Consider the following 11,803-nt stretch of genomic DNA (forward strand, 5'->3'; position numbering starts at 1 on the left):
CAAGGCAGACGGGATTAACCCACAGCGGTGAAGACGAACCTGGAGAGCCACAGGGCTCCGGGATCCCTGGGCACAGAGGAATCGCTTAGCCGGGGCGGTATGGCTGCGTGGTCCTTGTACTAGAGCCCAGCGCGGCCTGTATTTCTGTAGGTACCGGCTGCAGTGGGGTGCAGACCACAGTCCCTTCTGGGGGGGAGCCCAGGCCGCCTGACACCCGGCCATTTATGGCTCTTCTCCTGCAGAGCCCTGCACCGGGTGCTTCTGGGCCGAGAGCTGTGTCACCCTGGTGCCCTACACGCTGGTGCAGCCCCACAGGCCCAGCCGGCCACGGCCCGTGCTCTTCGTGCCCAGGGTGGTCGGGAAGATCCTGAGTGAGAAGCTGTGCCTCCTGCAAGGGTTTAAGAAGTGCCCAGCAGGTATGCTGTCACCTGGGAGTCCCCCCTGTGTAGGAGGGGAGGCAGGGCCTGGGCAGAACGCTTTATCTGCTTTCGGGAAGGTCACTGTACAAGTGTCCTGGGACCACTATAGCAAGTGACCACACACTGGGCCACTTAAAACAACAGATTTATTCTCAATGGTTTAGGGTCACCTGACGCTATTAGGACCTCATCTTAACTGCCCACATCTGGAAAGACCCCATTTCCAAACAAGGTGACATCAGAGGCTCCAGGTGGACATGAATTTGGGGGGACACTATTCAATCCAGTGCAGTTACTGTTGGCAAGTAGGCTTGTACTTAACTGGGGTGGTACCGCTGCAGGATGCCATCCACCTGCCGAAGGCCATGTAGCAGAGCCCTGGGTCCCAGCAGGCAGTCTGAGTGTCTTCACGCAGCAGGCAAGGTGGCTCCATGCTTGGGGAGCAGACTGAGGCGTCTGCGGGTGCTTTTGTTCACCACCCCCCCCCCCCCGTCACTGATGGCTGCTGCAGAGGCGTTAGGTTACCTGCGACTTGGGCTGTCTGCAATCTCGGGGCACCTTGGGTGGGGGAGGCCAGGCAGAGGGCATGTGCAGTCCTGTCACGGTGGTCAGAACCAAGGGAAGCCAGTCCGGAAGAGAGGCACATGGCGGGGTGGGGGAGCTGGGGTTTAGCAGGTTTGTTTGAGGCGCTTCTCAACCTTGGCCCCATGACACTAGGGTGGGTCTGTCCTGTGCACTGCAGGTGTTCAGTGACATCCCTGGGCTCAACCCACTGGATGCCAGTAGCATCCCCCTACCCCCAGTGTGACAGCCAAAAATGTTCCCAGATGTTGCCAAGAGCCCCTTGGGGGCAAAATTGCCTTGATTATGAACCACTGATTTAAGAGCTGCAAGGGATTTCTAGGTGTAAGAAGTTGGATACGTTAAGTTTGGAGCTTGGGAAGTGATAGAGGAGAGGTTTATCTACATCTGTCTGTCCATCCCTCTACCTTCCTTCCTTCCTTCCTTCCTTCCTTCCTTCCTTCCTTCCTTCCTTCCTTCCTTCCTTCCTTCCTTCCTTCCTTCCTTCCTTCCTTCCTTCCTTCCTTCCTTCCATCTCCCACATCCTGGCATTGATGGAGCACCTGCTGTGTCAGGTTTAGGATGAACGTGCAGGGCACAGCTCCTCTGAGTGGGGAGGGCAGGGTCACATCTGTAAAGAGGACCCCTAGGAGAACTTCCCCAGAGCTGGCGTGAGTCCCCGGGGTGGGGGATACAGCACGGAGCTTGCTCAGGGCCCCACGCAGTGGGTGTGTGACATCCCTGTCCGCTGTCACCTTCAGAGTATTTGAGCCAGGAGGAGTACGATGCCTCCATCCAGAGAGGGGACATCGTCCAGGAGAGGGAGGTGTCCGGCGGCCAGTACTGTGTGACCCGCCAAGCTGTTGAGTTCCTCATGGAAAAGGTAAGGCAGGGGCCAGGGCCTTCCTGGGCATTTGAGAACTCCATGTCAGAAGAGGGTGCTGGAATAAGGCGGGAAGGACTGCCTGTGACATCTGCGGGACACTTGTCACCCAGGTTGTTCTGGCTCAGTGTTCAGCGGGAACAGTGCGGAAAGACCAAGCCGTGTTTCCACCGTGTAGGTTCCCTTTGACCTTAGGCGAGTCTCTTACCGTCCTTGAGCCTATTTTCTCCATGAAGGAAATATTTAATACCATTTGTTCAGTGAATAAAGAAAATGGAGTAGGCTCAAACCAATATATGAAAAGAAGCTGGCTGTGACCTAGACTTTTGCATGGCTACAAAGCGGCCGGGCCCGGCTGTGAGCCGGAGGCAGGACGTCCCACCTTCCCAAGCCCCAGCCCCACGGGGTTGTAGGAGCCATGCCACTGCTCAGGGCTGAGCCAAGGCAGAGGTTCCCGCACTCAGCTGGCAGCTCCTAGACTTCCAGGTGAAAAATCCAACCGATGGAAATGCTTCTTTTTATTACTATAATTATTTCTAATTGAGGTAACATTGGTTAATGTCACGTAAGTTTCATTATAATTGGACACCTGGATACATTACTGTGTGCTCACCACCGGGAGCCCAGCTCCCACCCGGAGCCCAGCTCCCACCCATCCCTGGGCACCTCACCGCCTGTACCTGGCTCGGCCCTCCCCCCAGCAACCACTATGCTGTTCTCTGTATCTGTGAGATACATTCATTCTTTTCACATTCCACGTATGAGTGAAGTCTTTTCCCATCTGACTCACTTCGCTCAGCGTGATTCCCTCCAGGTGGGGGAACGCACCTGCCCTGCACACACGGGGGGGCATCTGCGAACTCTCCCCTCCGCTCCCCTACTCACTCAGTCCCACCAGGAACCTGGCGCCGCTCCCGGGCGTGGGCTCCCTCGCTACCTACCACAGATTGAAGGTCTTGACTCACTCACCGCACCCCCTCCCCCCAGAACACCCACGCCCTCCTGGACGTCCACCTGGACAGCGTCCGCGCCCTGCACAGGATGGGCGCCTTCCCCATCATCGTCCATGTCACTGTCAACGAGAAAGCAGCCAGGAAACTCAGGTAGGTGTGTCCTGGGGCTGGCACTGGGGCTGCCGCTGAGGCCCACGTGCCCCGGCACATGCGGGGTTTCTAGGAACTTACCCTGTGCCAGCCTCTGGAAGTGTCACACAGCTCTGGGACAGCAGTCCCCGCTACCCTCTGGGAAGCAGCCCAGAGGCACCTGGGGGTTCCTGGGGGCATCCATGGGGCGGGGCGGGGGCTGCTCTCCTGAGCCCCGCCCACCGTCTGGCTCCTGCAGGAAGGCCCTGCAGCGGCTGGGCACCTCCGAGGAGCAGCTCCTGGAGGCCAGCCGGCAGGAGGAGGGTGAGCTGGACAGAGCGCCCTGTCTGCACAGCAGCCTGGCCCCCGACGCCTGGAGTGACCTGGACACCCTGCTCGGCTGCGTCCGCTTCGCCATTGCAGACGAGCAGAAGAAGGTCGTGTGGACAGAGCTGAGGACCCGCTGACGCCCGAGTCCTCTCCCGGGGCTGTGGGAACTTTTGCGTCCCTCTCCGTGCAGTCCTGTCCTTTGAGCTCAGGGCCTCACAGGCACAGTTTTGGGGAGCTCACCATACAAGCCAGCTCTTTGGGCATGGGCTCCCCTCTCACTGGAGTCTGACCTTGATCCCGCGCTATGTGCAGGTCACAAATGGGCATCGAAACCATCTGCTCACTTTTCTGTGTAATCCATCCCCTCACCAGGGCTTGGCATGGTCTGAACTGGACACCCCGAGACCGTTCTGTAGTGGGGGTGTCTTCTGTGACCTCAGATGTCTGCAGGTAACCACCCGTCTGACCTGATACTGCACTTTGCTTTTGCATTTCAGCATGTCAAATGGCTCGTCCCAAACCCACTGAGGTGGCTGGTTGGCAGCCCTGCTGCCCCCCCTGCCCCCGTCACTGTACCCCTGCCCAGAGCAGAGGTATAAATCCACCTGTCACCCTGGCTAACTTTTCTCGGTTTCTCACGGCTGAGACATGCTTTAGTGTAACTCGTTTATAGACTGTTTACCAATAAATATTGTCTCCAAGCGATGACAACAGTATTTTCAGGAGGTCTGTGGCTGGGCCGCCATGCCTGGCCTGGGGACCTGTGGGGTGTCCTGGAGAAGCTTCACACAGATGCCTCTGCACGCGCGCCAGCTGGGCTCCTCCCGAGACCGAGACCTGCCCTCTACTGGGGTGCCCCTTCTCAGCCCTGTCTCTGGCCATCTTCACTCCACCGCCAGGGCTCAGATTCGGGCATAGCTCAGGCGAGGACCCCCTGGTTTTGCCTCCCCCTAGAATGAATGTCATTTTGACAGTAGTGCCCCCGAATCTGAGTACTTTAGGAAGTGGTTCTAGAATTCAGGTTGGCGTTGTCATAAGCAAGTTCAGAAATAGACTTTATATATTTTACAAAATAAGCAGCTTTTGCAGTGCTCCGGCCTATGGCTCTCCCCCCACATCCCCAGGATGGAGTAGGTGCAGGAGGAAGGGCAATGGGAACCCACCCACTCGAGGGAGAAAGTTCCCTTTCTGGCTTTTCCCAGACAGAGATTCTGCTCCCGTGGCAGGCAGAGGCAGGGCGGGTCTGGAGCATTCCAGGAGCCATGTCTGTTCCTCCAAACACAACGAACGCAGCCTGAGGATGGGGCAGCTTCATCCTTGGCGGTTCAAAAAGAAGCACGCGCTGTGCCCAACAGACCGGGATCAAACTTGTTACTCCGAGCCAGCCCGAATCGGGGGCCTAGTGGACTGTTCCAAGGTTGCCTCAAGACCAGAGGCTGACAAAAGCCAGATACTGTGTTCCCACTCACCACCCACGTGCACCTGGAAGCCCCGTCTCCTCTTGGGGGAGGGGCATGGGAACATCTGTGGGTTCCGAAGAACGAAGAGGGTCTCAGCCCCAGGTTGCAGCCCCTTCTATTTGCAGGCCCCCAGCCCAACCAGGAAACACTCCCTTTACCCAGACCACCTTCACCTGTCATGGGCTGGGGATCCCTCTGTGTCCCCATTTCTTCTGGAATCCCTGTGCTGGGACACAGGACAGCGGTGTCCCCTACCATGTGTAGGGAGGCTGGGACACGTGCCCTGCACTGCCCTTCAGGCAGAGGCAGGAAGGACGCCAGCGTCAGGAAGAACCCTCAGATGGGATTCGGAGGAAGGGCTGTGGTCACTGCCCGGGGGGCTCTCACAGCTCATTGTAGAGTGGCCGGCACTGGGGCCAGAGCTTCTCCTCCAGGACTCCGTCGGGAGCACACACCCAGGGGTCATGGGTCTCCCACTGCCACTTGGCCAGCTGGATCCGGAGCAGGTCCAGATCCTGGGCATAGCGCGGGTCGGCGGCCAGGTTCCGGGTCTCGTGGGGGTCCTGGCGCCGGTCATAGAGCTCCCAGCGCTCCCGGTAGTAGTAGTGATGGAGGTCCTTGTACCAGCCCGTGGGCTTGCCGGCCATGGTGCGATTCAGGAGGTCCTGGAAGGTGGGTGAGACGTAGAAGTCCTGGTCGATGGGGAAAGGCATCTTAAAGTGGAGGTTGTGCACGAGGAGGAGCTGTTGGTGGTGCACAGAGCGCATGGGGTAGGACATGGTGACCTCGTGGTAGCTCTGGCTGCCAAAGACGGTGTTCCACAGGGGTTCTGCCTCCAGCGCCGGCAGGAGGGACCGGCCCGTGAGCTGCACGGTCTTCGAGCCAAAGATGGCGTAGCGGGGGTAGGGGATGGAGAACCAATCCAAGATGGTGGGCGTGAGGTCTGCAAAGGAATTGGTGTCAGCATGGCAGGCACGCCGGGGCACAATGTCCATGTGTGGAAGGCCTGAGTCCAAGCCACCCCAGAAAGCTGGTGGGCCACCTGCACAGCAAGTCACCAACAGGGAGGGGCTCACATGGGCCAGCACCGCCCTGGCTGCCTCACCCCTCCGGGGCCACCACGCCTGTAATGGTGGCTCCAACGTGGTGGCATTCAGGATCCTTCTAAAACCCTTTGGACCAGTGAGGGAGCCTGCATGTAGGGGGCTCATCTATTCCCCCGTTGGGGCCAAAGAGAGATGTGGGCCCCGAGCTGCAGGGGCCTAAGCATGCTGCTGCCCTGATCCCTGGAGTGGGGTCCCGGCGGCTGCAGCCTCACTACCACCTGGAGACTCGTCAGAGATGCAAATTCTCAGGCCCTCAGGCACTCTCAGGGGGCCGGGGGCCTATCCGGATGGTAACAAGTGTTCTATGTGCTCCTGACACCAGTGGGCTAGTGGGAAAGCAACCATCTGGAAGGTGGCAAGACCCAGGCTGGAGTCCTCGCTGGGTGCTTACAAGCGGCACAACCCTGGGCACCTTACTTCACCTCTCTGAGCCTTGTTTTTGCATATGGAGAATGGGCGGTGGTGTCCCTCCCTCACCCAGGTGGTGTGGGAACTGCACAGGATAGTGCGTGCTGAGCAGTCTGGAGGTGGTGGCCTTACTGTATTTTCACTTTCGCAAATCCCCCCTTCCCCATGAGAACCAGAGCCGGCCATACCTAGGAGGCTCACATAGGCCTCGCTGACCTGGCCCCAGCGCTGTGGGTGCTCTGGGGACGACACCAACAAGGGCTCAGCAGTGCCCGGCCAGTACAGGTTGGTCCTGCCACTGGGGAAGGGGATCCCGTTGTCCGAAGTAAAGATCACCAGGGTGTCGTTCAGGACACCCGCCCCACGCAGCTCCTGGAGTACAAGTCCAATCCCTGTGGGGTGGGCGGGGGGGAGCGGAGCTCAGCCACAGAGGGGCGTGGACACACGGGAACGCTGCCGGACCCTGCACCCTCCTGTCTTAAATCACCTCGCCCATCCTCCCCACCAGCCTAGGCCTCTCACCCGATACTCCACCCGGTGCCCCATCCTGGAGCAGGCCATGCATGGCCTCCGCCTGAGCCACCCCTCCAGGGAACCAGCTGTCCCTCGTCATCCCTGCGCAGCTGCCAGCTGCCATACGCTGGCTTCTGTTTTCTGGTCTCCTGTCTACCCATGAACTAACAGCATCAGTCCTGACACAGGCCAGAGACAGGATTCCCTCTACACCTGTCCCCTTCCCCTTCCCAAGTTACTGGGAACTAACGGCACCAGCAGAGAAAAGATAAAGGCACCAGCCTCTTGTGATTGGCTGAATGGTGGTCCCCCCAAAAGATATGTCCACCTGGGACCAGTGAATGTGACCTTATGTGGAAAGGGGGGGCCTTTGAGATGTGATTGTCACTGATCTCAAGATGAAAGCATCCCGATGTACCCAGGTGGACCCTAAATCCAATGACAGTGTCCTTCTAAGAAGAGGATAAACGGCGACACAGAAGGCCACGTGACCTCAGAGGCAGAGGCTGCAGCGTTGCAGCCATGAGCCCAAGAACACCTGGGGCTACCAGGAGCTGGCAGAGGTGACGAAGGACTCTCCCCTAGAGGCTCAGAGGGAACATGGCCCTGCCAGTACTGTTCTGGCCCAGGATGGGGACCCAGGCTGAGGCACACCCCGCTGCTGGGGCTCCCAGAACCCACCTTGGTCCATCCGGCCAATGGTGGTGTACTGAGCAGCCAGGTCGGCTCGGGCTGCTGGCGTGTCAGGAACGAAGTAAGGCACCTGGGGGGCGGGGGGGGGCAAGTCCAAGTTAGAGCAGGTAGGCTAGGGGGACAGGTGGCCAGCCCTTGAACCTGGGTAGATGGGGTGCCGGCCTTCCTCCCAGCGCCTGAAATCATCTTCCTTCCTGTGAATGCACTAGCCCCAAATTCTGCATACGTTATTCCAGGTCTTTAAGTTTGTCTCTGCAGGCCCCACAGACGGGACCTGGGTCCAAGGAGTCAGCGGGTCTCTTCTTACTGGGTCACACACCTGGGCGGGACCAGGACTTCAGCCCACAGGAGGGGCGCAGCTCCACAAATTTACAAGGCAGAGGAAGAAGGGTGGGAGGGTGGGCATCGTGGGAACATGGGAGGGGCCCTCCTACCAGAACATCCTGGGGGTCATAGGTTTGGGGGGTCCAGTCTGGGATCCGCCCCATGCCGCTCTCCCCGTTGCCAAACTTCTCACAGAAGGTCCCGTACTGGGGCTGGGAGTGTCCACAGCGGTGGGGATCATGGAAGGCGACATAGAGGAAGAAGGGCCTGTACCAGAGCAGCGGCTTCAATGCTGAGGCCAGCCGGCTGACACACCCCCTGGCTTCCTAACCTGGGAGCCCCGTTCTTCTGGAAGGAACACGCCTCTCGGCTTTGCCTACACCCCTAGCACTGAAAGTCTCCTGCCATCCTCACTGCCTCAGTTTCTCCATGTCCCCTCTTGCCCTGACCAGATTAACTCGAGTCTCTGGAACCTTCTCATCCACCCTCACTCCACCATCTGGCAACTCCAAGAATCCCAAATCAACACTCTGGGATGTGAGTCCAGGTAGCAGGTCTGGCCATGGGAGGGAGAGGAGGGGAGGGGAGGGGCAGGGGTCCTCCTCCCACCTGTCATCCTGAGTCTGCAGGAATTTCCGGACCAGCAGCTTAATCCGAGTGATGTTCCGTCCCACCTGGAGAACAGAGCCATTCTCCTCTGTGTACGCGAAGTCGAATGGGTACACGGTCTCCGGCCCCACGTGCTTCTTCCCAATGATGCCTGGAAGTGGGAGAGAGGCCTGTCCAGGGCGCCTTCCGTCTCCCACACCCTCTACTCCCTTCTTGGCCCCCCAAGCCCTGCACCCTGCTCTGGCCTCTACATAGGCAGCCCGGGCCCTTGTTCTCAGGCACCAGCCAGGAGGCTGAGGGCCTTGGGGGCAAGTGCTCAGGGCAGGCGACGCAGGGCTGAGGGTGACTCAGGACACGCAGCCGGCCTGTCCTCCCCTCTCCGTCCCCACCCCATGGCGCCAAGCCCCTTACCTGTGCGAACGCCTGCCCGGCCCAACAGCAACGGCAGACTCTGCACCTGGTCGAAGGAGCTGAAGTGGTGGACATCCTGGTGCAGGCCGTACACCCCGTTCTGGTGCTGAGGGCAGAGAGGCTGTGAGGGGCTCCAGCCACAGTGGGAGCCGCTGTGGGGGTGGGCTGCGCCCGCCTTTCCCACGCTCACCACCCCACCCTTCTGGGACCCAATTCAGGTGTGGCCAGGGTGGCCGGCACCCAGGGAGGTGCCCTCGGCTTCTCTGTTCTCACCACAGGTCCCTCCCGTGGGACGTCAGGAGGAGACAACATTGGGGGGATTTATTTTCCTCCTTTTGCTTATCTGTACTTTCCAAATGTTCTATTATGAGCACACATCTTAACGTGAAAAAGGCAGCAGCAGGCCTCTTTTTACTAACTGGCCTCTTCATAGTGTGGAAGAAATAGTAACAATTTCAGTAACAACTGCATGTTACAAGCTCAAACTAGAAACATGTGAGGGGAGAAGGCAAGGTCCCTCTTCATGCTGCGGCCACTGCCCAGAAGCAGCGGTTCACAGCTGCCTGATAAACCTTTCAGGAAGTGTCTGTGCCCAGGCCACAGGCCGCTCTTATGGAGGCCTCAGCCTCTTGGGTGGGGACGCACCGCGCACACCTGCTCACCATCAGGTAACGTCACGAGATAATATATTCAGAGTAAGTGCGCGCACTCACACACAGGTCCACAGCGACACTGTTCACAACAGCCAAGCGCAGATACACCCCCGTGTCCCTGACAGATGACGGACAGACGACATGTGCTGTGCCCAGACCAGGGAGTAGGACTCAGCCTTGAAAAGGAATGAAGTACAGACACACGCCATAGCATGACCTTGGGGACATTATGCTAAGTGAAATCCGCCAGTCACGAAAGGACAAATCCTGTATATGATTCTGCATCTGTGAGGTAGAGTAACCAAATTCAGAGCGTAGGATGGTGGGTGCCAGGGGCTGGGGGAGGGGGAGGGGAAGTGGTAATTGGGCACAGTTTCAGTTTGGGACGCAGAGAACGTTCTGGAGATGGATGGGGGTGAGGTTGACACAACACTGAGTGTGCTTTGTGCCCCTGAACTTACACATGGTTGATGTGGTAAATTTCATGTGCGTATTTCTTAGCACAATAAAAAAAGAATAGGTGCCTTAAATGGCAGCTCCATCGTCATGTGAGCTCCTGGGACAGTGTCATGATGGGAGTTAACGCTGGGCAAGTGCGTGCCAGGCACCTTGTTACGTGCTGTGCATATAAAGTATAACCGGCCAATCCCATAATAATCCCACGAATGAGGTATTCCTATGACCCCTTGTTACAGGTGACGAGACTGAGGTGCTCAAAGATAAGTGTTTTGCTCGTGGTCACTCAGAGCAGTGGGGCAGGGCTCACGTGTGGGCAGTCGGAGCCCCTAGCCCGGCTGGGAGTGGGCCAGGGAAGATGGGCGCATCCCAGGAGAGACCAGGGAGGGGGCTCTCCCTCTACCGTGCCCTGCTCCTGCCTCTTGCCGCCCTCACCTGCGGCAGTCCCGTGAGGAGGCTGGCGCGGCTGGGAGAGCAGCTGCTGACAGAGGTGAAGGCATTGCGGAAGATCAGGCTGCGGGAGGCCAAGGCGTCCAGATGAGGGGTGGCGATGGCACTGTTGTTGTAGGCGCCACTCTCAAAGCCTCCGTCATCAGCTGAGGAAGGCAAAGACACAGAGAACACAGCCGGCTGGGCTCAGGAGCCATGTGTGGGAGGAGGGACCTGGCTACTGCCGCAGTGGCCTGGGCCAGTGACACCCAGGCAGGTGTGCTACCCGGGAGGGCATCATACCTGGGAGGGCACGATGGCCAGGTAGGCTGGGTGGGCATGAGATTCGACAGGCGTGATACCCGAGTGGGAATGCTACCAGGCCCGTATGAAAACCGGGTGAGCATATTAGCAGGCAGGCTTGATAATTTGGTGGGCAGGGTACCCAGGCAGGCTTGATATGTGGGTGGTCATGTTCACAGGCAGGTGTGACTGGGCAGTGCTGGGCTCCGCAGACACTGCACAGGGATGTGGGTCCATGCGCAGCGGGCCTGGAGAGGGGGAGGTGATGCGTGCTCTCACTCTCACAGTGGAGACTATGTTACCATTAGCTGAAGGGCTGGCCAGAGACCACAAGTTAATCAGAAACACGGACCCTGGCACAGGGCCAAACCTCAAGAGAGGAAACAACCAGGTTGCCTTGTGACTGTCTGGCTGGTCACTCAAACGGGAAGTCTCGTGAATAGCACGGTGCTGGAGGAACTTGGGGTTTCTGGGAGGGGACGGGGTTGGGGAAGAGGGCCGGGAGGTAGTGGGGGGAAGGAGGGCAGACCCACAGAGCTCTGGGGGTCTGAAAAACCCATGGGGAGGATATGAGAGCCCCAGGGCACTCTGGCGGGCCTCTGGGGGCCGAGGCACCAGCCCCCCCTTTCTGGCTGATCCCGTCCGGGATCCGTGGACCCGAGTTTTGGAAAGCGCCCGGCCTTCCGAGCTGGGGGCCCGCAGGGTTAGCCCTGGGGCACTGGGCACGCAAGAGGGTTCGGGTCAGAGCCTGCTGCAGGAGTGGGGTGCTGAATGGTGGAGCGCAACCCGCAGTCCCCACGGCGGGCGAGGCTGCCCTGCGTCCCTCTGCAAGGAGCCGCCAAAGAAGAGTCTGGGGGCAGCAGGGAGAGGAGGCGGGCAGGGCTGCAGGGCTGCAGGGCCGGGGTCAACACGGAGCGCTGCAGGGGCGGGGCGACAGCAGGCGGCGTGAAGAGGGACGCCCGGGGTGGCGGCGGGCCGGCGGGGACGCACTCACCGAGGATCAGCAGCACGTTCCGGGGGCGCGCCCGGGGCGCGCGGCACAGCCCCAGGGCGAGCAGCAGCGCCCAGCAGAGCAGCGCCCGGCGGCGCATGGCGGAGGCTGTGGGGCCCGCGGTCACGTGGGCACCAGGCCCCGCCCCGGCCCGAGATCACGTGCGCACGGG

General features: G+C 59.5%; 2 protein-coding genes across 2 annotated transcripts in view; one reads left to right on the plus strand and one right to left on the minus strand.

Moving 5' to 3' along the window:
* The window catches only part of CARD14 (caspase recruitment domain family member 14), a 22,314-nt gene extending 18,332 nt beyond the window's left edge, over nt 1-3,982 (plus strand). The window contains exons 18-21 of the mRNA XM_081027765.1: nt 243-416; nt 1,742-1,863; nt 2,851-2,966; nt 3,205-3,982. Coding sequence (XP_080883891.1) covers nt 243-416; nt 1,742-1,863; nt 2,851-2,966; nt 3,205-3,412 — 620 coding nt within the window. The 3' untranslated portion in view covers nt 3,413-3,982. The remainder of the gene's footprint in view (nt 1-242; nt 417-1,741; nt 1,864-2,850; nt 2,967-3,204) is intronic.
* SGSH (N-sulfoglucosamine sulfohydrolase) lies at nt 3,932-11,773 on the minus strand. The gene is made up of 8 exons (XM_081027766.1): nt 11,635-11,773; nt 10,344-10,504; nt 8,800-8,905; nt 8,389-8,539; nt 7,890-8,046; nt 7,444-7,525; nt 6,438-6,641; nt 3,932-5,678 (listed from the first exon to the last, which is right to left on the minus strand). The coding sequence occupies exons 1-8, from the start codon at nt 11,729-11,731 to the stop codon at nt 5,119-5,121; spliced, it is 1,518 nt and encodes a 505-aa protein (XP_080883892.1). The 5' UTR covers nt 11,732-11,773; the 3' UTR covers nt 3,932-5,118.
* Between the last annotated feature and the right edge of the window lie 30 nt (nt 11,774-11,803).

This window comes from Rhinolophus hipposideros, assembly GCF_964194185.1.
Source record: "Rhinolophus hipposideros genome assembly, chromosome: 20".
Taxonomy (NCBI): domain Eukaryota; kingdom Metazoa; phylum Chordata; class Mammalia; order Chiroptera; family Rhinolophidae; genus Rhinolophus; species Rhinolophus hipposideros.